Consider the following 25,518-nt stretch of genomic DNA (forward strand, 5'->3'; position numbering starts at 1 on the left):
ACCTGCTCTCGGCCACCACGGATTGCTTGCACTTGTCACACTCTCAGAGTTCTGGGGGCACCTGCCTGCGGTCACTGTTGGTGACAGACTCATAAGTGGCTTCTCAAAGTCACGCTTGGCTAGTCAAACTCGCCTGGCCTCTGCACACAGTTCTAGCAAACTGGCAGCCCTCCCCCAAGGGCATCTCGGCACCCCGTTATCACTAAGGGCAGAAGGAGACGAGGAGTGTTTCTCGTTGCTGGACAGCTGCCTAATTTCCATCAGGCTCACCCCAATGTCTTCCCGCCCTTGTGTGTAAGTTGCTGCTTCCCTCTCCCATTTGGGACGTTCTCACTTTTTCTGGGGAACATCTGGGAAAGTGAGCCTTTAAGCAGTCTGCCTAGGCTCTTTCCCACGTGGTTGTTGGCAAGATCTCCAGCTGTGGGCTTGTAACTGTCTGCTGTGACTGCACCGAGACGCCACCCAGAATGAAACGCACAACGGCGGTGGATGTTTTGGCCTGACCCTGAAAGTCCATCGTCTGCAGCTATAAGGAGAACTTTCTGAGGGTCTGCGATGGTCTACATTCCCGACCTGATATTTCAAGTGGAAGTGTGTGCAGAGGTTCAGTATCCAAAGTAAACCAGACATCAGCCCTGCCTTTGGCATTAACCAACTCATTAAATATAAAATAAACACAAGTAAATGGCTTTTAAATCTCACTGACAGAAAGCTTGGCAACTACTCTGAGATTCTAGAGGTCATTGGAACCTCTGTCTTTAAACTGGAATCTTCCTCACACTCTGAGTAGCAGAAGGAGACTCCAGACAAATGAGGGAGGTGTTAGGGTTAGAGCCCCCTTCCACTGGAGGACTCCCCTGCAGTACACGGAAGGACAGGGTCTGCGTGAGTGTGTGGCCTTTGAAACAGATTGAGTCCCTGGGGAAGTGGCTGTTACTATTGACAAGGGGTTAGAAGTTCAGGTCGAAGGCATTCAGCTTGCCACTGGTTATAAATATCTCGGGATATCCACCGAACCAACCTTGAGTTTCTCATCAGTGCCTAACTGTTGGCTGCTCTCAGAGAATCGACATTCACGTGGTTTCCTAAATCCTGTGTGCATTCTGCCATGGGTTCACAGGGTCCCATTAGTAATGGCACTTGCTGAACTCTTATTTTTGCCTTAATCTATCTGTAGTTTCAGCATAAAGTGGATCTATTGGGGAAGGTGATGGGCCAAGGTTAACTGATTAATTATTCTAATTGCACTTCAAGCCAAGTGTGTGAAAAACAAATTGCAATACATTCACCAACCAGAATACATATGTGCACCTGTTACCTTGTAACTTTACCTCAGAGCTAGGCTTGGTTCCAATAATTACTAACCTCTTTTATAAAACCGAAGTGAAACATGCACAGCTTTTGGTAAAAAGCATGTTTACCTGACAGCCCTTCAAAGACGGGCGTTCGCCGGAAGATGCTATGTGTGTGTGTCAGGTGACAGGGTGATTGGTTTTGCCCATTCACATCGGTCAGCTTTCAAAGTCTGACTTCCTGCCAAGAAGTGAGTACGATCTGAAACTAGTCAAAGTAGATTCCATTTATTTACAGTTTTGAAACACATTTTTCATGACTTAGCTTCCTAATACAGTCAAAGGGCAAAATGGCAACGAAAGATATACTTCCTCAGATCTTAGATTTATATAATCTGATCAGGAGAAAAATCAGATATTGGTTTTTAAGTGAACTGGCATACGTTTTCTTTTTCGCCTCTGAAAGGTTTTATTCAAAACCTAAAATAAAGCCATTTATTTCAAATCACACAATCACGTTTCTTCTCATCCATGGACTTCAGAACTTTTTCACCCTGATTTTGAGGAGTGACCAGTCTTGAGTTGATGGGACCAGCGAGATCCAGAAGGACCCGTGACAGCACAGCCACACTTTTAGAACCAAATGCCCATAGCAGAAAGTATCTGGAGGGTACCCCACTTTCTCTCAAAAAAATTTTCTAGGATAGAAAACTAAAACCCATCCACAAGTTTCCCTCTTTTCAACAGCTGAAAAGCTGAGAAAGGCTGAGCTGTCATTCAGTGCCACTAGGTGGCATCATGTCCTTTTCAGACTATTTCTTTTTGCTCTTAAGACGGGCACCGTGGTTTCCCTGGGCAACATCAAACAGCATCTCAGACCACATCAGGCAAGGGTGCTTCCCCTACTTAGTGCTACTGTTCACTCTCATGTACTGGGAAAAGTCTGGGCTCACCAATGGGATATATTTGATACTCCGTTTCAAGGCAAGGAAGTTTTTGTCTTGCTTTCCACATATTACATATCAGAGTCTGACTGCAACGCTGCTCTCATGAGTTGATTTTCTACCCTGACATCTCTGCTGTCCTACAGCCCAGAGGTACTGCATGCTATGAAGATCCATCAAATCCTCATGGACACTGTCTGAGATGATCTATGGAAAATGAACATACTAAGTGTTTCCTGAAGGTCAGGCTCCTTATGCCCTTTTAAAAGCTTGTCTAGGGCTTGAGGAGAAAAGTGAAGTGACAGTCCAGCCTCATTCAGAGAGCTATTTAATTTCCATTGCATGCCCTGGGCATGGGGTACTAAAAGATTCCAGAACATTCTTCTCACTCCCCCACTCTTACTCTTTCTCTTCTCTCCTCTTTCCCTAAAGAGTAGCAATGAGATGCTGGAAGTTAGCCCTCTGGGTAAGTGAATGGAGAAGAAGGAGAAAGAATTATTCCACAATCACAGTTAAACAAGCGATGTTGAGAATCCTGCCTTGTCATTTAAGTGACTTACTGAAGTCCTATTAAGTTATCAAAACTCTCTTTCTTCACTTTGTGCACTGGGATGCTGGAAGCACTGAGACACAAGGAAGAGTCCAAAAGACGAAAAACTTGGAGATCACAGATCTAAACAAAATGCCGAGGTGTCAGGTCCAAAATACTGTGCTTCAAGTGTTGGCATATTTGAGGACGCTTTTAAAGACATCTGCTATTCCAGGACATATGATTCCTACTCCTGGCCGAGCAGGTACACAGGGTCTCCCACTTGGATGGTCCCTGGGTTTTCCAGAACAAAATATTGTCCGAAGAGAGGTGATTTTCCATATAACTTTCGTTCAGAAGGGTCACACAGGCGATAACTGCAACAGGAGACAGAACACAATAAGTCACAGCCGACCAGAAGCAAGAGCTCAAACAGCATGTGATTTCTTCTCGGCTGAAGGATCTACCCCCAAAGGCCAGCAGGTTGCCCAGCTCCAACGAGCACTGTTCCCACCCCGACTAATAGAACAGCGCCTCCTGGGGTTATACAGTAAACTGCCCGCCCATTGCACAAACTACCAAAGCATAACCAATGGCCATATTCCCACCTCTTTTCTCCTTGGAATGTCCCCGTTTTCAGCATTGAGAGATTAGGGACTCGAGATGCTCAGACATACTTTATCAGTTCCCTTTTTCCTTGGCATCTCTCCATGTCTATCATCCTACCGGTCCATCAGGCTCAGAGCCCTGAGTCATCCTTTATACCTTTTCCCTCACTTTCCACAGCTTGTCCATAGCTGCCACGTCCTGAGGTTCTTCCTGTACCACATCTTTTGAATTTGCTCACTTTTTCTCCCACTGTCATAATTTCCCTTCAAGCATCCTCAGATGAGTATAATACCTTTTTTTTTTTGGCCACACCACACAGCATGTGGGATCTTAGTTTCCCGACCAGGGATCGAACCTGGGAAGTCCCTATAATAACTTCTTAACAAACCAATCTTCCTCATTCTCCCCTCTTCCACTTTCAATTCACTCTTAACACTACCCTACGTTACTTTCTTAATTTTGCTCTGGTCTTATCACTCCCGAGGCTCAGAAACTTTCAATGGATCCCCAGTGCCTGAGGAATAACATTCCAAGTCTTCGGCCTGGCATGCAAGGCTCTTGACCTGGCCCCAGCCAGCTTTTTCAAAACCTCTGCCCTTTCTGTGCACTTCTGCAGTGCTCTGTTGGATTCCTCAATGTCCTTTCACCTTGCTTTGCATTTTCCTTGCTCGGGGGTTCCTCTGTGGGATCCCCTCCCTCCATTACCCAAGCAGTAGAATTCTACCTTTTCTTCAAGGTCCAAATCAAATGCCACCTCTGCTAGGAAGGAAGCCCAGGGTCCCCCAGCCAGGAGCGGTTTCCCCATCCTCAATTTTCTCTGCTTGCCCCTTGCCCCTCACATGCCGTGTCCTGCAGTGTCAGGGCATGTGTCTACCTGCTCTACTGTACAAGACAGAGAGTCCGTAGAGAGCAGGGAATGTGACTAACTCCCTTGTACTACTCACACCCAGTGCTGGGCACTGTATGTCACTGGTGACCCACAATCATTTGTTGAACAGATGAATGTGTTGGTGAGTAAAATCCTGTTAGAAGTAGTATCATATCTTTGTCAGCCAGAAAACGCAAGAATCCCCAGGAAGAGCGTACATGAGATGCGTGTGAATGACATGGCAAGATTTTCCCTCACCCTACCTCCACCAGGAGAATGTTTTCCTTCTGTTTCTTATTTAAGCTAACTCCATTTTTTAAAACATCTTTATTGGAGTATAATTGCTTTACAATGGTGTGTCAGTTTCTGCTTTATAACAAAGGCTAACTCCAATTTTACATCACTTTTATATTTAAAACATTGTGATGGAAAGCATTTTTTTTTCATTCTACTGTACCTTGAGAAAAAAAAATAAACTATTGCAACAAATCAATCTTACTTTTGTTCTTCAAATCAGAAGTGGCTAATGAGAAAATGGAGAGGGTCAAATCTAGAGCTTCTTTCTGCAGACCCTCAGCACCTCCCCAGCTGCAGGCACCATGTTGGTTTTGCTCATTGCTATATGCCTACAGCCTGGTACAGCACCTGGTACGTTGTAGCCACTCCAGAGAAGTTTGGATGAACAAATGGAGAAATCAACAAATGGATGGGAACCATGAACCACTGATCCAGCCAGTCCTGTAGCCAGGTCTCTGCCATGACCTTGGACCCTGGGAAGCAGGCACCTCTCCTAGCCTGCCTCTCCTCTGTCAGCATGCAATACCAAGGACATCTGGGGATCTGTGTCCGTTGGAGAGTAACTTCTTCAGGATCCGGGCAGATCGGCTACTTTTATGGCTTGGGATTTCTCCTTGTTGCAAGCTCGGTAGCCGGAGGCTCTGATTATCTCAGGGAGGGAATTGAGAGTTGGACTTCTGGGCATCATACATTGACACTTTATGAAGTACATCACACAGATTATCCCTTAATCCTTCCAACAAGTCTATGTGGGAATGCGTATCGTCCCCACTTTACAGGGGGGCTCGCATAGGAGTGACGGACTTGGCCAAGATCACGGATCTAAGTGGTCAGGCTGGGGCCGGAACTGAGGTCTGGCTCACTCCAGAGTCAGGACTTTTCCCACCAGGGTTGTGATCCCTGGTCCTCCTTATACCTCCTGAGTACACGCGCAGGCCTGAGAAGAGCTGAGGGGGTTAATATTTATTCTCCTACACGAACGTTCGGCCGCGCGCGGGTTTCCCCTGCCCCTTCCCATCAATCACGCAGGCACACACTTACTCCCCCCCGCAGGTAACTTAGGAGCGGAGGACCCACAGAAGCCGTCGATGTCCTGCCAGCCGCCCCAGCTCCATTCCACCTGCGCCCCTGCTGACACCGTCCCTTCAGGGCTACCGGGGAGACTCTACAAACGAGATCAACGGCGACCCCTTGTGGGGCTGAGACGGTATTGTCAGCGGTCTGTGAATTCACGGGCACACCCAGCCTTGCTCAAGAGACGGAAAACACGGCATTACCTCATACACGGATCGCCTATGATTTTTTTCTCCAAATATATATATTTTGTTGTTGATGACGATGGGATTAATAAATTACAAAGCCATTTAAAAACGCCTTTCTTGGTGCATTTTCTCTTTCAATAAATATTATGCAAACGACTGACTCTAATGGGAGACACAGACGTTCTGTTTACATTAAACAGAGGTCTCCATCCTTAAGGGCGCCGTGTGAGTGGAAACTGTTACCTATAAAGTGCTGTGCACGGGTGAGGGCTGCTTGGTTTACTCATTTACTGGTCAATGCCCAGACCCTGACTTGCAGGCAGGGTCTCTGATCACCGCCGGGTCCCCACCGAGGGGCACAGGCCACTTCTGGGACTTCCCAACCTGCTATGTATACGGCCAGATCAGGAATAAAACAGCACCGTGAAGACACCACGGAGAGGAGGAAACAAAGGCTGAGCAGGTTGGGCTGCGTTGCATTTAACGCAGCCTCAGAAAATGGAAAGAAGTGTCTCCAGGATTTTCCCTCTCTCAGAAGGTGTCAAGTTCATAAGCTGAGACTATCAATAACCATAGCCTAGATGGTCGTTATGTATTTTATCATCTATTAGAAAAACAGTATTTATTGCTTTATTCTGATCAAGGGGGAGTGTGAACCAGGAGATGTATTATTAGCCCAGCTTTTACAAATAAAGAAACTGAAGCATCAAGAACGTAGCTGACTTGCCAATGTCACACAGTTACTGGGAGGTGATAGAGCCAGATTGGCTGGGGGGCGGTTGTCTCCTTCCAGGGCATCACTACCACTAAATCCTTCTATCTTTAGCTCGGCACAGCACAGCCTAACACAAGCGGAGAGCGGCAAACGCCCTTACTGTCCAAGTATTCCTGCGTCCAACAAAATTTGTGCATCCACAGAACAAATGAGCTTTATTCTTTCTCCTGAAAGCAACAGCGATAGACCCGCACCACTCCTGTGGGATCAGTGTGGGAGCCACTCTCCCTTCAGAAAGAAAAGAATAATTCCCTCTTCATATTTTCAAGCCAGCAGACCAGCCTCCACCATGCTTCGGGCTGTATTTCCCAGACAAAGGCCCTGCTGGGCCTGAGGCCCATAGCTATTCAGCACTGGTCTCCCTGCTGAGAACTTGCATTCCCGAAGCAGCACAGCCCTGGGCACGGGGGACCCAGGAAGAGGGAAGGCAGTGCAGCTCCCAGCATCCTGCCAGAGAGCAGAGAGGATACTCCTGACACCACTTTGCTTCGCTTCCATGATTTATGTCAGGCAGCCAGGGCCTTTCTCTTCCCGATTTATGGCCGTCTGTCCTGGGGAGAACATAAATTACTGCATCTATGGCAATTTACATCTCAGTAAGATACAGGAGAAGACACCTAGGCTGGCACCCATCTCCTGGGGTATTAGGAGAAATTAGGTTGGGAGTGGTTCCTGAGAGCCTGCAGGAGACCAGGAGGGCTGTGCCGCTCCCGGAGACCCTGCCTGCCTGCCCTGGCTCTGCGTTGGGCTCAATTACCCTCCTTCTAGAAACACAGGGCTCCCGATGGGCTGGGGGGAGGCACTGAAGATTCAGAGGACTGGCCCAAACCCAGGGAAAGGTGCGAGACTCCAAGCACAGGGTTGGGAAGAGAGAAAGAACAAGATGTAAAAAGAAAAAAGGATGACGGGGACTTGGTGGTCCAGTGGTTAGGGTTCCGTGCTCCCAATGCAGGGGGCCGGGTTCCATCCCTGGCCAGGGAACTACATCCCACATGCCACAACTAAAAAGATCCCGCACGCGGCAACGAAGATCCCACGGGCCGCAACGAAGGCCTGGAACAGCCAAGTAAATCAAATAAATAAATATTAAAAAAAAAAAAAAAAGGATGACGGTCAATTCCCCAAATCACCTGTCTGGTTTGCACACGGAACCATCGAGGCCTGTCCACCAGGGCCTGAGCCAGAGGGGGGCCTGCGGATCACCTGGTAGAACCAGGGCTCCCAACACCCACGACAGGACGCCTTCCCGGGTCCACCCTGCCTCCGTCCTCCGTGTAGCTCCTCTGCGGGCACAGGAAAGTGGGAAGACCAAACTCTGATTTGTTCTCGTGGTGAGTGAGCCAGCACATTCTGAAGAATCGCTAGTCCATCGCTGTGGGTTCTCAGAACCACTCCACTCTGGAATGTCCCACCGCATCTAGTAAACTCTTCCCCAACATTTTACTGGGACCATCCTCAAACAGGCAAACAAGTTCACAGAATTTTAAAGAGACCATCTAATTACCAACCATTTGGACCCTACATATAACATTTTACTATATTTCCTTTATCACGTATTTATCCATCCATCAGTCCATCGTAATTTTTTTTCCATTTCCAAGTAAGTTGCAGACTTCAGTAAATTTCACCTCTAAACAGTTCAGCTGGGAAATCGTTTCCTAGGGTTAAAATTTCTTAACTTTGCAGCGAGGGGATAAAATTTTCACGGAGTGAAATGTACAAACCTTAAGTGTTCCATCATATTAACATTTACAGAAAATTAATGTTGTTTTGGGTGTTGAGAGATACACAACATCCCTCAAAAGGATGGGATTTGCCTTAAGCTGGTCTGTAGCCCCTTCTTTGAATATTCCCACAAATCCACAACCCATGGTGGGGACTCAGATAAAAAGCAGCCATTTGCCCTTCACATCAAGAATTCCTCTCTGTACCTCCCCTCCCAACCTCCCTCCAACCTACCTTGTTTGAGCCTATTCTTGACCTCCCTCTCTCTGCCATGTGGCCTGGCCCCTGGAAGGCCAGCTGTTTACCTCGCTGTAGCCTGGCCTTGATGCACGACACTGGTCTCCATGGACCACAGGTGCCGGCTTCATGCCTGGGGGCAACGTGCTGTTTGGGACAGAGCCCCTTGCCCCAGGCTTCAGCCTGTCAGGGAGGGGGCCAGATTAGTAGCTTCTGGGACAGCAGGATCAGCAGAGAGGGGTGGGTGCTGATCCAAGGAGACTAGATTGTTGGTCCAAAGAGGGCCACGAGCTTGACGAGAGATGGAACGAAAGAGACTCCCATTCCAGGGGAACAAGTTGGGTCACACAAGCCCAAGCATAGCCAGCCCTTAATGTGCTCTTTCATGAGGGCTTTGATGTCAGATGACCAAACTTTCCTCAAGTCTTCCAGGGTTTTGCCTAAAGCAGGGGTCACCGTCCTCCCTGCCTTCCCTCTCCCCCCTGCAAGTGATACCCTAGGACGCATGTCAGGGTCAAAGCCGAGGGTCTCAGGAGCTGCAGAGATGAGACCTGACACCCCACCTGTGATCCTGAATTCAACATGGAAGGGACCAGGGAAGACGAGCATTTCAGGGTTTCAGCAATATCCCGGCCGTAGATTTGGCAGATAACAGCACAGAAGTGTGTGAATCATGAATTGTTGTTTTAGCAAAAGTACTGCAGGTTGATTATAGAAAGTTTAGAGGCTACATACCAGAGTATATATTTTCTCCATAATTTCATTACCAAAAGAGCCATGAATGTTTCAGTTTACAGCCTGCCAGGCTTTTAGCTACTCAGGCACATTTATATATTTTAAAAAGGAAAATCAAATAAACAAAAAAGTCAATACTATATATGTTAATTTGTAATCAGCTTTTTAAAATGAATCTTATCTTAAATATCAGTCCACGCAATTTAAACTTATTGTCTGTCATTGTCGTTCATTAAAAAATTGTTATGGGACTTCCCTGGAAGTCCAGTGGTTAAGACTCTGCGCTTCCACCGCAGGGGACTCTGGTTCGATCCCTGGTTGGGGAACTAAGATCCCTTATGCCATGCGGCACCGCCAAAAAAAAAAAAAAAACTGCTATCATGAAAATTTTAACATAAACATAAAAGTAGAAAAAACGGTGCAATGAATCCCCACATAATTATCATCCAGATTCTATTTATCAAGATTTGACACATTTTTCCACGTGTTCTTTTGCTAAAATAATAGACAGCACACCCCAGATATCACATCACTTCACTCCTTTTTTGGTATGCGGGCCTCACTGTTGTGGCCTCTCCCATTGCAGAGCACAGGCGCCGGACGTGCAGGCTCAGCGGCCATGGCTCACGGGCCCAGCCACTCCGCGGCATGTGGGATCTTCCCGGACCGGGGCACGAACCCGCGTCCCCTGCATCGGCAGGCGGACTCTCAACCGCTGCGCCACCAGAGAAGCCTATAAGCATTTCTTATAGCACCAGAAAGCCCCTATCACACCTAATGAATTTGTGATGTCACCAAATACTCAGTCCATGATAAAGTTTGCCAAAACATCTAAACCATGTTTTGTTGTTACATTGTAATCGGTGTGTTCGGATCATGAATTCTAAATGAAAAATAAAATTAGTTGTCCAAGCAGGCATTCTGGGGAACAAAGCACCCAAGAATGTTTCCCAAGTTATCCAGTCACCAGGACCCCCTTCCACTTCAAGAATACACCTGCGTGGTGTTTCCCCTGCTTCCTCGCAGAGATGTTAAATCACTTAGTCTCACCTCTTCAGGGTCTCCAGAGGCTCCTTCCTGCTCATGACGCCCGTGTCCGGGTCCACCGTGGTTAAAATGCACCTGGACACACACACAGGGCATCATACACGGGACAAAGCAGACGATCTTCACCCTCCCCGCCGTCTCCTGGGCAGCAGTGTATGCACCTCACCTGGAGCAAGCCATCACCCTTTTCAGTTCCACATCACCAATAAGAAGCTCATTCCATGAGTCCTGGAGACAAAGCACATAACTCACGTGAGCACTTCGGATCCCCAGCCCTGACCCACCCGTGTAGGGACTTCACGTGATTCAACAGCTGATAAAGCCGCTTCCATCAAAGATGGCCAGCTGTACATCACGCCTCGCTGTTCCCTCCCTCTGCCTTTAATTTGTTGGTTCTTTCCCCTGAAGTGAAATGCTCCCTCTCCTCTCACTTGTAAAGCTGGAATTGAAACTCATCTCCTTCAGGAAGCTTCCCTGACTGACCCCACTTGACTGGAGGTGCTGTGGAAGGCCAGGGTGGGGCTGACGGAGGGAGCGGGTGAAAGAGAGGAGAGGGTATGGAGAGGGGGGATTACTCTAGGTTGTATCATATCCCTTCATGCTGGCCTAAGGTGGATTAATGTCCTTAATCATTGTGTCTGTTTACCTTGTAGCTCCCCTGGCCAGATAGGAACAAATCCAGAGCAGGCCAGTAGATTTACTTCCCTTTGCATCTCCATGGGAGCATTCACAAAGCTCTCCAGCCCAGGAACCTCCTGGGACGTTTGTCTACGTCCTGGGTCACTGGTGCTTACTTTTCAGGACAAATCAAATCAATGGACTGTGTCCCTCAAATCCAGAAGGGGAGATAGAACATACACACATAAAAAGTGAATGGTCAATATTCCTTTTAAAAGTTTCAGAAAAATTGAGAAAAAGCTTTACAAGACAGCACCCTGTGTGCTGGTTGAACTTTGCAGACAAGCACGGAGCCGGTGGCTGGCTGGCTGCTCTGGGCAGGGGAGGTTTTAAGGTAAAGGTAGGATCTGAATTGAGTCTTCCAGGGTGGAGACTTTGAGAGGCACAAAAGAAGGGTGAGGGGACTCCAGGCAGTAACAAGAAGGAAGCACATTTGATTGTGGTCCTGACCTTCTTACCCTCACAGAGAAGGTGCCTGAGAGCCAAAGACAGGAATCCATGAGTTAAAACAAACCTGCCCAGTCCTTTGTTGATCACAAGCCAGAGAGAAAGTTCCAGGCCCAGAATTTTAACTCTGACAGTGTGTATTATTCTTGATATGTGTATTTCAGGGTTTTGTTTTTGTTTCTTTAATCATAAAATGAGTCTCTTCACTGCATGTTTCACAACAGTCCAAAAAGCTGGGCACCTCGGATTAGAGCAACCCAGCCTGCTCTATGTACATTTCTCCACCAGGAGGCACTGTGGTCACAAAAAAACATAAAAGATCCGAAAGGAGAGAAATGAAGGTTCTGGTTAGGAAATTAATTTATTATTAATTAAAGAAATATTTACAGAGCCCCTTTTATGGGCAATAAAAACTGTTGGGGATTGCGTCACAGATAAATAAGTTAAAAATTCCACCATCAGGAAAGTATCTCTTTGGCAAACTGGCGGAAAAGGAGAAAACTATTTACGTGTTGAATGCACACTATGGGCCCAGAACCGTATTAAACGTTAGAGAAGGGCCCATGAAAATCTTCCTACAGAACATGTTATCTTGAGGTGATAAGAAATTGAAACAGGAGAAGCTGGATATGGAGAGGCACAGACACAACACAGTGTGGCTTTGGAAAAGAGAAGCAGCTCTTCCAGGTCTGGCAATCAGAACAGATCTCTCAGGGGAGGTGGCTTTTCATCTGGGTTTTTAAAGAAGGCCAGGAGTTTCTAAGTGGGGCGAGAGGCAAGACTTGGGGTGAGCAGGAGATAAGAGAATACAGTCCTTATGTAGTTCTCAGTCCAGTCTGTAGCTTGGAGCTTTTACTGGAAGTAAAGGCTGGGAAAGCAAAGTGTGGCAAGATTATGGAGGGACCAGAATCGTAGAGTGGGCAGTTTGGGACTTTTGAGAACTGGGGAGCCACTGAAGGCTTTTAAGCAAGGCAGCCACACTGACTGTCACAAACTTTTAGAGGAGAAGAGATCACTCTGGTGCTGAGAGGCTCAGCTGTGACTACATCCAGGACCGTTCAGCGGTCCAGACTTGAGACAACAAAGGTGATCTAGCTGGCGGCTGCAAAAAGAAAGGGAGCAGATGGGGCTGGGGATGAGGAAAACATAGGAGAAGAAAGAGTCAGGGGTGACTTACAAGCTCTAAGCCAGGGTGAAAGAAGGAATACGGTAGCCAGGATAGAAGCTGTGGAGTAAAGACAGGGGGTTTGCGGAGCTTATGAGGTCAAGTTTGCTAGGTCCACAGAACATACGAAAACTCCCAGCAGACAGTCAGAAAGGTGAGCCCAGCACTGCAAGGGGGAGTCCACGGTTGGATACTTGGGAAGGACCCACATAAGGGTGACAGATGGTGAAGCTGCAGGAGAGGGTGTCATCACCAAGGGAAGGTAGAGAAAGAGAAGGGTCGAGGCCAGAAATTTTGGAAGCCCCTACCTGAGTGAGGAGTAGGGGGAGGAGAAACAGCAAAGGCACAAGGGCAGTGCAGCCAGGGAGGGAAAGTTCCAGAAGCAGTACCTATCAGTCCAAGGGGAGGGCAATGATGACCAGGAAAAGGTCTCTGAAGGAGGGAGGAGAGAAGGGCAGCCTTGGGCTGAAGTGAAGTTCTGAGAAGTGAGGGTGAGGAGAGCAGATGATGGGGGTGAAGGGATGCAGAGAAGGACCACGATCACGAGAGGCAGGTTCTGAAATGAGGAGGGGGTTCACTTCCCAGAAGCCTCCACGCAGGTCCTCAGCCTCTGGCCAGTCTGCTCCGCCCACTGCACCTGGCACCACCTGCCCTAATCGTCTCCAGATCCCTGCCGCAGGTAGATGCGCACAGTGCAAACTGGGTTTTGCCACTCTCTTGCCTAAAATCTTTTCCAGACCCTTCCTCCGAAGGCGATACCCCTTGACACCAGGGACCTTGGCTCTCAACGCCCCTCCCTGAGCGCCGATGCTGTAAAAGACAGCAGTTATCTCCGTGCCAGCGCAGCCCTGCTCGTGTGCCCCCTCCCTTGGTGTTTCTTCCTTCTGCGTCACCTGGCCAACCTAGGCTCATTCACTCACTTAGCAAAGAATTCATGCTGGGTGTTTTTCTAGGAGCTGGGAGAACAACAATGGTCAAGTCCTGTCCTCAGAAAGCATGTGTAGGGGAAACAGACAACAAATCCCCCAGTAAACACGGTGTATCAGGTGGGGATGTGTGCCGGGGGGGACTGGGGCATGCAGGCCAAGCAGGGTACAGGGTGATCAGGGAAGGCCTCACTGAAGGGGAGGGAAGACCTCAACAGGGAAGTGAAAGAGGTAAGGGAGTGAGCCATTCAGATACCTGAGGGAGGGCATGCCAGACAGAGGCACCAGTAACAGCAAAGGTCCCGGGGAAGGAAGCAGCAGAGAGACAAAGAAGGGAAGAGTGACAGGAAGTAAAGCTCTGAAACTAGGGTTGTGGCATCACACAGAGCCTTGACAGCAATTATAAGGATCCCATTTTTGACTTGAAGAGAGATGGAGAACACAGACAGAGTGCTGAGTAGAAGGAAGACATGATGTGAGTTACATTTACAGATGACTTTGACCTTAGCTGTGATGAGAATAGACCTTGTATGGTGGTGGGGGTCAGTCAAGGATAGACCAGTGAAGAGAGTCTATTGCAACAAACCACAGGAGAGAGGGTGGTGACTTGGCCCAGAGAGGAAGTGGAGGAGCATGGCAAGAGGACAGAGCCACCAAGATTTGTTGATTATTTGAATGTGGGAGGTGAAGGAAGAGAAGAACACAGAGTGGTTCCCACTTTGGGGCCTGAGCAGCTAGAAGTCAGAGCTGCCATACACCGAGATGTGCAAGGCAGAACAGAGCAGACCTGGGAGTGGAAATTCAGCCCCCAGTGCTGGACATCCTGAATCTGAGACGAGATACCCCAGTGGAAATACAGACAAGGCAGAGGGAGAGTTCTGGTGTAAAGATGTTAGTCAAGGGGTCCTCAGTGTGGAGAAGGTTTTGAAAAATACAGACCAGGGCATGAGTAGAGACAGAGATTGCTGCAGACTGAGGGTTTGTGTCCTCCCAACCTTCATGTGTTGAAACCTAATCCCCAGTGTGGTTGTATTTGGAGAAGGCGGCCTTTGGGAGGTGATGGGGTCATGGGGGTGGTACCCTTGTGAATGGAATTAGTGTCCTTATAAAAGGGGCTCCAGGGGACTTCCCTGGTGGTCCAGTGGTTAATACTTTGCCTTGCAATGCAGGGGGTATGGTTTCGATCCCTGGTCAGGGAGCTAAGATCCCACATGCCTCCCAGCCAAAAAAACCAAAACATAAAACAATCAATATTGTAACAAATTCAATAAAGACTTTAAAAATGGTCCACATCAAAAAAAATCTTTAAAAAAACCCAAAAAACGGGACTCCAGGCATCTCCCTTGTCCCTTCCACCACATGAGGTCACAGAGTGAAGACAGCCGTCTACGAACCAGGAAGCAAGTCCTCACCAGACACCTGCACGAATCTGCAGGTGCCTTGATCTTGGACTTTCCAGCCTCCAGAACTGTGAGAAATAAATTTCCATTCTTTATGAGCCTGAGCCCATACTGCCCAGTCGCCCCCCTCTCCTGTCTGTGTTAAAAAAGTTGGGTGGCCGGTCACCTATCACCCTCAGCTCACCACCTTCCTGGCCTGTCTTACCTGGCTGTAACTACCTGTTCACATTCTAATCACCTGGACCGTGAACCCCTTTGGAGAAGCAACTGTTTCTTCAATCCCGATTTTCCTACAGGTCTATTCACAGTGCATAGTACACAGGGGCACTAACCCATTGTGTGATGCGTGAAACATTATTCCAAAAAATGAGGCCAGCCCAGCTGAAGCGTTGTATTAACATCCAACTTAAAATATGAAAGAATCCCAATTAGGGAACACTCAGAATCAGAGAGAAAGCCTTCTAGGACAAGAGTCAGTTCAAAGAAACCTCCTAAATCTGAGGTCCTACTCTGGGCCATCCCCTCTTAACTTATCCCATCTTCATCTGCCCATCTCAGACCGTGCGGTAGGAAATGTCTTCCATGTGAACCGTGATACAAAGACCAAAGCCAGGAAGGGAAGAAGCTTAAAGGGGGCCACAGTCAGGGAGGGATCGATGGCCTGAACCAAGCTTCTTTACTTTGATTATAGTAATGAAACCACTGCCTACCTCTCTGGGCACTTTCTACGTCTTGGTGCTTTTGGGGGAGGCGTCAGCTGAAATTACTCACATTTTATAAACGCAAGAAGCAGAGGTCTCAGAAAGTTCCAGGACTTATCCAGGGTCAGACGGCCACTTATTGAAGCAGGGGGATTCAGATCCAGATGTCCTGACCCAACGCCCGGCCCCTAGAATGCTCAGAGCTCCTGTGGGCTGTGGTACAGTCTGGGTTCTTGCCGTGGGGCAGCCCTTGGCTGAGCCATCTCAGGTTGAAGGTGGCACTGGAAGAGTTTTAGGGAAGTGCCATCTCAGCTTGGGGACAGTATCCACCCACAGCAGCCCTGCTATAAATGACTGTCTCCCCAAGGGAGCCCTCGACTACACAGGAAGGCCACCTTCCACATCCTGCTCTGTGGCCCACACAGATCATGTATTCTATGCTAAGTACACTTGGCTCAAAATGAACCTGCCTGCTTGGAATTCTCCTTAGAAGTCTCAGACCCTGAACTGCCCCTCGACGCCAGCGTCTCTGCCTCATTTATATTTGCATCCTCCACACAGAAGTCTGTACTGATTAGATGCTCAAGAAATTGCAAACTTGAATCATTGCATAATATGGAGCCAATACATAATGCATCCTTCTGAATAACTTAATGCAACATCAAAGACTCTCATACCTTTAAAAAAAAAGTTAAATCCAAGGAAAGGGACAAGAAAGGTATAGCGTTACCTCTGCATAGACACCACACCCTGAAATTATGATATTGGGCCGGAAGTTAGTTGCCTTAACTTTCTTCTCTAGCCTGGAGTTGAGATCTGCCAACGATGCCTCAGAAAGGATCAAGAAGGGGCTGGCGTCTGAGTACGGGATCTGATGAGAAAATAGGAGCTGTTATAGCGTGAGACACACAGAGGCATTTCTCAGAGGTCACATGGGTCTGACTCCTGGAACCTTCCACCCCTCCCCCGCCCCACCTCCCCACACAATCTTTCTAAGTATTTCTCCAGTTCTATTTACAGAAAAGTCACAGCGATTCAGAAGCTTTAAATAGCCTTGCAGATACCAGGAATAACATGATGGAGTGAAGAGAACATGGTCTCAGAATCTTAGAGCTGTCCCTTTCTCATCTTCCAAACTCTCACACATTTATTTTGTTAAGGTTTGATGGCCTCATTTGGTGTGATAAAAAGTATTCGCTGATTCCACAGATACTTATTTTTCACACAACCTGCAAATCAATGTTCAGCATGGCCGTGGCAATGGCGCTACATAGCATTGTATGTTTTACTCTCACGATGAATTCTTACAGCCTTATTTCTTTAAGGGCCAGTCTGGTCATTTTAAATCTGTGGATCTCCATACCCACACTCATCGACCCAACTATGAGCTGCCACACCCTTGCAACCACAGTGTAAAAAGGTTGGGCTCCACATGCGATTACAGAATGGAGTGGGAAAGATACTGACCTAGAACAGTTTTGAAGCCTCGTTGCCACCGGAAGGTTTCTGTGAATAGGAATTTTTGCTCTCAGGCAAAAATGCAAGGGTCCCGTAAATCAAGAAACACAGATGCTGCTCCTACTGGAAGGGCCTTACTTTTTGCAATTGCTTGTGACAGAAGTAATGGCAAAGTGACAGAGCCGAGCTCAGCAGACATGCCGCCCTGCTCTCCCCCTTCCAAGGAAGCCTGTCTTCTATAGGACACACCAAAGGCCAAAGCCAAGGGACTCCTCTGACCTGGTCTGTGGGTCGAAACGGGTCTTCGATCTGGTGAGAATTTCTCGGTTGCATGTGAGGTTCAAAGTGCACCAGGCGGTACGGCTGCGTCTTCAGGAAGTTTGTTATCCAATGGGCCGCGGCCTCACCGCAGTCCCGGCCCTCGACCTCCAGGCCCTGCACTCTGCAGGGGTTGGGGGCAAAGAACAGGTATTTGAAGATCTGGACACCCTACCATGTCCTACACATATCCAAAAGGCTGCACCAGGCTACGATGTCGCTGTACGTCCTTCATTATCAGGAGACGTCACTTTAGCCTGGCCCTGCCTCTGAACCATGTGGAAGCCCAAAATGAAGACGCAGTTTCAAGCCTTGTTCCCCGTCCCCCCCCCCTTTTTTTTGAAGTCTAGTTGATTTACAACATTGGGCTCGTTTCGGGTATATAGCATAGCGATTCAGTACTTTTGCAGACGATAATCCATTACAAGTTATTATAAGATATTGGATATAATTCCCTCTGCTCTACAGTAAATCCTGGTTTCTTATCTACTTGACAAACATAACAGATTTCTGTACGTTAATATTGTATCCTGCAACCTTGCTGAATTCATTTATTAGTTCTAATAGTTTGGGAAAGGAAACCTGAGTCCCAAGGGCTCTTGGCATCTTTACCCTAATCTAAGCTTTCTGATTCTGCAATTTCCAAATGTGACCTTGTGTAGTCTTTGGGGCATGGACCAAAAGCCTGTATGGGACCATGAAAAAAGTTTCCACATAATTCCAAGTGAACCAGTAATTAAATTTAAAAAATTTTAACCACAAGAAAGTATGGGTACATATCCAACTGTAATAGGGGCCAGGCATGCTCAGCGGGGCCGGGCCAGCAGGTTTGAGTAGCCGCCCGCGGTCAGCCCAACGCCACGTCCCGTCACTGCCACTCCTTCCCCAGGAGCCAGCAGGCGGGCCGTGGAAGGCCTGAGGCCCTGGTGCTGCTGGCAGTGAGGGCTGCAGGTGCCACACTCGTGAAATAGGGACAGGGCGGGCGTGCAGCTGTTAGCGCCCGGCGCCGGGGATGGGGGCTGACACTGAGCGGTCCTGGGGCAGGGAGTGTGATGGGAGGCGGAGGGCTCCTTTTCCCCGGAGCCCTCCAAGCCCTAGAGCCTCCGGGTGGGTGAGCTGAGGGCACAGGGGACAGGCTGAGGGCTGTGTCCTGCAGAGCTCCAGAGCCCTCGCCACAGCCCCCCACCGTCAGGGCCAGGCTTGGACCTAATGGTCGCAGCGGTCTCCCTGGAGGCCTCAGCAACTGGAGTACATGGACACTGCCATTAAGGTAAAAGCTTCTACCGGCTTCAGTCTCTCCCGTTCACGTTTCTGATTGGTATTAGTTAACGTTTGTTTTGGTGGAGGTTTATAGGAACGTCATGACCTGACCGTGACCTGACCTCAAGACCGAAGGATGTGACCCCAAGAAGTCTGCAACAACTAACCATGCCCTCCCTCACCTCTCCTAGAAAGGGGCTTTGCTGAAAGCTTTCAGAGAGTCCAGGGCTTTTTAAGGCAGAAGCCACCCGTCTCCTTGCATGGCCCTGCAGTAAAGCTTTTTCTGCTCCAAACTCCGAGGTTTTGGCATTGCTTGGCCTCACTGTGCATTGGGCACACAGACTTGCGTTTGGTAACATAACCGCGGCAGACAAACAGGAACCAGAATATGGAGAAACGTGAAATACAAATTGCAATAGGCATATTAAAAAGTTTGCCTCAGACAATGATGAATGCAAATTAAATCAATAAGAAGTGACCGTTTTTAACACAAAAATGGCAAAATACTTTTGAACATCATGGTCAGAATGAGATGAAACAGATATGCTTATAAACTGCTGGTGAATATATAGCTGGTATAACCATTCTGCAAAGCAACTGAGCAACATATATCAAAAGTCTGTAGGAGTCATACTCTTATCGCTGGCAAAACCACTGCTAAAATTTTTTCCCTAAGGAAATAATAAGAGATATGAACAGAGATTTATGCCAAGTTACCCATCACATTCTTCCTCATACCTGGAAAAAACTGAAAACGATCCAAATGTATAAACATGGGATGTGCTAAAATGCATTCGAGGACACCCATGCTTTTAACAATCTGAAAAAATACTCAACGTACCCTTAAGTATATAAACCATATTCAAGATTGGTACTATTTCAATTTGGTTTTTAAAGTATTAGCCATAGAGACAGAAAGAAAATATGTCAAAGTATGAATGATAGTTATCTCTGATAGGTTTTGTTTTCTTCCCTTTTTTGGTATCTTCCAATTTCTCAACAATGAATATGTATTTTATAATCAGAAAAACCATCAAATTAAGATGAAAACGTATTATTATGTTCAAAATTCTGATATTACAGAAATCATATTAGTTCTGCATTTTACGAACTTTTGGGGTCTTTAGACATTTTTCAAGTAGCTACATTTTTGGATGTGATGTTATTTTCTATGATAGGCTGTGGACTAATTAAGCATTCACGTGGCATTTTCATTCAAAATGCAGAAACTGTAACAAGAGTATAATTAGACCATATTTTAACTTTCTCATAATACGATAAAAAAAATGAACTCTAGGCATGATTTCTTAAAAGCAGAGCTAGTTTCCTGGAATAATTGCTCCCTTGAGGGCCTTCTGATGTTGAGGAAAGACACTCTGTACAGAGCAGTCTCCTGGCTGAACCTCCACGCTCCCGATTACAGGGAACCCTGGGCATCTGCAGGTCAGAACACTCTTCTGGTTGCAGCTGGTCTTTTCTATTTTGGAACTTCCTTTCATTAGAGCTAAATATCACAGGTCATATAGCCATTTGCAACTCCCGCCATAACTCAGCTTTGGAAGATTCCCAGTCTTTCCAGGCAACACAGAGATGATCCTAGGGAAATACATTGATCTAAACTCACCTCTTCCAGGACCCTCTCCCCACTCACTCCAACCCCATTTTTGTCCTTTATCCTCTGGTGGTGTTATTTTTCTCTTGTTGACATGTCAATATGCCTTTGATCCCATAGTTTTCTACATAACTCTTTTATGTTTCTCTGCCCCACATCAACACACATTTCTGAAGCTGCTCCCCTTTTCCACCTTCTTTTAGGTCATCACGATGTTGAGGACTTGACCCTATATATGTACATTTGCAGTCAATGGTTAATTATTGACAGTGTTTCCCCAGATTTCCACCACATTTCCCATTTTCCCAAAACTGCAGGAATAAATGCTCACACAAGGATTAAGAGCTATCCTTTCCTTACCTGCACTTGTGCACTGCATTTGTGGTGGGTGTCTTGATGGGCAGCCGCAGGTCCTTCGTGTAGGCTGCACTGAGGGTCAGGGTGTCACCCTCACAGGTCAGGGAAATCAGGACCAGGCGGGGTTCCTGTCGAGCAGTAACCATATTCCCCTCCTTGTTGATCACAAGCCAAAACCTGCCATTTTCAAAACACAAGGTATGCATGGCCCACCATGACAGGCAGCCAGTCTCTGGGGGAGTCTCAGTGATACACTGTCATCTTTGATTTCCTTGCTGTAAGCCTGGTGTGTGTGAGTTTGTGTGCGTGTGTGTATGTGTGTGTGTGTGTCAGTCTGTCTCCCTGTCCTAAACATCAGCTCATCAGCCCAGCAAGACTGAATCTGTCAGTTAATTTCAAAGTGTTTAATAATCACTCGTGCATCGGACAAAATACCTGCAGAATATTTTGAGCTCCTTGATGGCACAGAAATCAAAGAAGTTAATTATACGTCCATCTCAATTGCCAGAAAGTCTGGTCACTTTCATAAACATGCCCTAAGGGGATGATAGGAATCTATCTCGGAGAAAGACGAGGAGGCATGGTGCCTGGCACAAGGAGGCATTCCTGCTGGTGGAAATAACAAGATGTTGCTGTATTGTTCTCAGAGGGTGGAGTCAAGCTGAACAGCAAACAATGCCACTTACACTTTGCCAAATCCACCCCCAACTTTAAAAAAAAATTAACGTTTCAGTATTCAGAGCTGTGACTCCTGCAATTTGCCAAAAGGCCTATTGTTAATATGGACATTTTTTGGCCCAGTACTCAAGGTCTAGAGGTACTTCCCAAAACAAAGATAAATGGAGAAATAAAAGCAATAGAAAGAACTGTTTCCAGTAAAAAAAAAAAAAATGATGGGTTTGTATAGGGGACCTTTCAGCTACTGAGGAAGCTAAACATTGACATGTTGGTCATTTCCATTCACACTGAATGGAATGATTACAATGATAGAAGTGAGCTTGTGCTTTGGGAATCCAGAGACATAAGAAGAAAATATGGCAGATACTTTAGATCATCACCTCCGGCGGGTCATCGTGGTTGAGTTGTTCAGCTATGCTAGAAAAATAAAGTTAGTGTAAGCCTTTCCCAAAGGAACTCCCTCTGACCAATCCTTCATCCTGGATACAGGATGTCCCATATCCTTGGTACTAGCATGTGAATATTCTTTCTGCTACTCCTTCCTAGTAATAATGGTAGTCTGATATTTCTAAAATACACATCTGATCACGTCACCCCCTTCTGCAAGCCACAACCCACCACCGCCGCCCTGTGGTTCCTGCTTTCAGAATAAAACTCTAACTCTTCAGCAAGGCAGGCAAGGCCCTTCATCATCCAGCTACCCTCCCAGCCAGTCTTACCACCTGTGCCCTCACACATGCCAGCCTTTCTTTTTCTTTTTAATTTTTTTAGTGCGGTAAGATATACACAACATAAAATACTTGGCATACTCTTAGGTACACACCCAGAAGAACTGAAAGCAGGGACTCCAACAGATACTTGGGTGCCAATATTCACAGCAACCTTCTGCACGATGCCAAAAAGTAGAAACAACCCAAATTTCCAACAACAGAGAATGGACGTGAAAAAAATACGACTTTAACCATTTTTAAGTGCACAATTCAGTGGCATTAAATACTTCCATAGTGTTGTGCAACCATCACCACTATGTGTTTCCAAACCATTTTCGCCATCACAAACAGAAACTCTGAACCCATGAAGCAATAACTACCCATTCCATTCCCCTCTCTCCCCAGCCCCTGGCAACCTCTAATCTGCTTTCTATCTCTATGAATTTGCCTGTTCTAGGTATTTCATATAATTGGGACTATATAATGTTTGTCCTTTTGTGTCTGGCTTATTTCACTTAACATAACGTTTTCAAGATTTGTCTGTGCTGTAGCATGTGTTAGAACTTCTTTTTGTGGGTGAATAATATTCCAAAGTGTGTATATACCACATTTTCAGTTCCAGCTATGAAGTCCTTCCTGACCACCCCAGTTTCTCTTGTTCCTTCCTCTGTGCTCCCTGGCACTTGTCACGTTGAGTCAATTACCACCTAGGACTGCAAGCTTTTGTTCGCTTCTCTCCATCACACGTTTTGATAGTATGATGACAAAAACAGCTCACCATTCCACCGTGTCACGAATTGCCCTCTGTCTGGGGAACTGGAAGGGGGAAAAGTTACAACCCTCATCAGTCCTGTGTGTTACCTACAGAAACTGAGGGCTGGTCTGAGAGGGAGTCTGAAGTGCAGCCTTACACTGAGGCCGAGGCCAGACCCAGAATAGGACAAAGCTGCTTGCTCTGGGCCTTTGAGATCTTCGCAGAACCCCAGGAATTCACACAGGTCGAGACTACCCAGGTCGGGCATGAATAAAACCCCTATTTACAAAGCACCAGTGTGCTAAAGAAAACAAGAGTCCCGATGCCACTGCTGTGTGGCTCTGAACCCCAGTTTCTTTATCCATAAAAGGGTGCATGAGAGAATTAGTGAAAATAAAGTATGTAATAGCACTTTTTAAGCTGCAAGAATCTGAAACTTTAATCGTTGTTATTACGATTATGTGCTCCACCTTGGTGAGCTCTTTGAGGCTTTGGATCCGTGGCTCCAACTTGCCCCAAGTTCTCAAGAGACAAGTAAAAGTAAAGTGGCGGGGACCAATCCTGTGAATCTCGCCCCTTCCGCTAGACGGAGTTGAGTCAGTTTGCTTGCGCACCTGCTGACGCCTGGGGACCTCCTCTGGGGCGCAAGCCATCGCAGGAAGGCAGATCGGGACCCTGGGTCTGCGGTTGGGAGGTGACGGCCCCTTTTCCTCTTCTTCCTTGCCGCTCCCCCGACCCCAGCCAGCTCCCACTCTCTTTGTAAGGGAAGGACTCCGCAGGCCTCCCCCGCTCCCGGGCTCAGCCCTACCTGTCCCGCAGGTGACCGCTGCGCAGCCCCAGGGCCGTGCACTCCGCCGCCTTCACCGACACCCCCTTGCAGGACTTGAGGGGGTAGATCCAGAGCTCTGCCACGGTCCCCACCTGCTGCAGCCGCCGGCGCCGCCTGGGCCGCGCGCGTCGCCAGGCCACGGCCCCCAGCGCCACCGCGGCCAGTCCCAGCGCGGCTACCCCGAGCCAGCGGGGCCGGGGCTGCGGCGCGGGGAGGCCCAGGCGGGCCAGCGCGGAAGAGCCGGCGGCGCCCATGACCCAGCGATCGCGGGCGCGCCGGGGACTCCAGCGGGGCCCACCCGAGACGCCAAGCAAGCCAGGCAGGAGCGCGGCCGCCGCCGAGGGCTGCTGGCGGAGGGGCCGCCCTTAACCGGGAGCCCAAGGGGAAGGCGGTTCCTGATTCTCTTTCCGGCCGCAGTACCGTGTCCTGCTCCTGAGGTTGGCCCTTGGGGCGCTGCGGGCGGGAGGTGGTGTCTCGGCTGCTACGCGGTCTACTGCCCGCCGCCGCCTCCACTTCCGCCGCCTGCTGGCCACTCGGCGACGTGCCCTCCCCCAGGATCGCTACAAGTGACCAGTTTACTTATTTACATATTTGTGGCATTGACTTAAAAAAAAATGCACAAGGTGAAAGTTGCAAGTTAAGTTTTATTTGGAGCAAAATGAGGACTGCAGCCCGGGAGACAGAGGTTCAGTTAACTCTGGAAACTGCTCAGAGGAGGCGAGGGGGCAGCCAAGGATACATAGGAGTTTGGCAACAAAGGGCAGGTAGTGTGGAATGTCATAAGATTATTGTTAATTAAAGAAAACCAGTTATCTCAAGTTAAGGAATTTACCCCTTTTCTATGTATGGGCAGATGCAGGAGACCAGGCTCACTGAAATCACTCCTTTGATATGCACCTCAGCTATCTGGGCCAGGATCCTGTATTTTTACATCCTGAGTTTCCTAGGGCTCACGGCAGGGAGTGACTGCAGTCTGATGGCTGCTAGATGGCAGGGATCCTCTTCAGCCCTGAGTTTCCTCAGGGCTCACAGGTTCACGTTGGAGAGTTGCAATCGTTGATGACTGTGACATCCTTTGTTTATTGATATGGCAGGAAATATGTCATTTATAAATATTCCATACCTTTTATAAATATTCCATTTATCAGTGGGTTATTTAACCTACAATAAACAAAAAATGTTTGCAGGGCAAAACATAATTTTGAAATTAGAAACCAGGCAGCGGGCAGATCCCTTTCCTGGAGATAGGAGCGGGCGGGCACCACCAGCTTCCCAGTGTCCAGCTGCCTTAGAAAACCCTAAAGATTCCACACATAAAAAAAAAAAAATCTGTTATAATTAATAAATGAATTCAGTTAAGTTGCAGGTCACGAACTCAATATACAAAAATCAGTTGCATATCTATACACTAACAATGAACTATCAGAGAAATTAAGAAAACAATCCTATTTATAACTTACCAAAAAGAGTAAAATACCTAGAAGTTAATTTAACCAAAGAGGTGAAGGATTTGTACTTTGAAAACTAAAATACGTTGAAGAAGACACAAATAAATGGAAAGACGGTCTGTGCTCATGGATCGGAAGAATTAATATTGTTAAAATAACCACACTACCTAAAGCAATCTGCAGATTCAATGGAATCCCTAACAAAATTCCAATGGCATTTTTCACAGAAATAGAAAAAACAATCCTAAAATTTGCATGGAGCCACAATAGATCCCGAAGAACCAAAGCAATCTTGAGAAAGAAGAACAAACCTGGACACATCACACTTCCTGATTTCAAACTATATTACAAAGCTATAGTAATTAATATAGTATAGAGTTGGCATAAAAACAGACACATAGATCAATGGAATTGCTCAACTGAGAGCCCAGAAATAAACTCACACATATCTGTTCAA

At 47.3% G+C, this 25,518-nt stretch overlaps 1 protein-coding gene across 2 annotated transcripts; it reads right to left on the bottom strand.

Moving 5' to 3' along the window:
* Positions 1-1,564: 1,564 nt before the first annotated feature.
* On the bottom strand, positions 1,565-24,037 carry MTARC1 (mitochondrial amidoxime reducing component 1). Of its 2 annotated transcripts, none has more exons than XM_024750478.1 (7): positions 23,593-24,037; positions 20,646-20,819; positions 17,375-17,537; positions 16,368-16,508; positions 10,487-10,548; positions 10,324-10,395; positions 1,565-3,142 (listed from the first exon to the last, which is right to left on the bottom strand). In XM_024750478.1, the coding sequence occupies exons 1-7, from the start codon at positions 23,865-23,867 to the stop codon at positions 3,013-3,015; spliced, it is 1,017 nt and encodes a 338-aa protein (XP_024606246.1). In that variant the 5' UTR covers positions 23,868-24,037; the 3' UTR covers positions 1,565-3,012. The 2 variants fall into 2 exon arrangements, 1 of the variants encoding a protein (XP_024606246.1); XR_003003849.1 differs by lacking the exon at positions 1,565-3,142 and adding an exon at positions 15,708-15,918.
* Positions 24,038-25,518: the final 1,481 nt, after the last annotated feature.

This window comes from Neophocaena asiaeorientalis, unplaced genomic scaffold (genome assembly GCF_003031525.2).
Source record: "Neophocaena asiaeorientalis asiaeorientalis breed wild unplaced genomic scaffold, Neophocaena_asiaeorientalis_V1.1 scaffold430, whole genome shotgun sequence".
Lineage (NCBI taxonomy): Eukaryota > Metazoa > Chordata > Mammalia > Artiodactyla > Phocoenidae > Neophocaena > Neophocaena asiaeorientalis.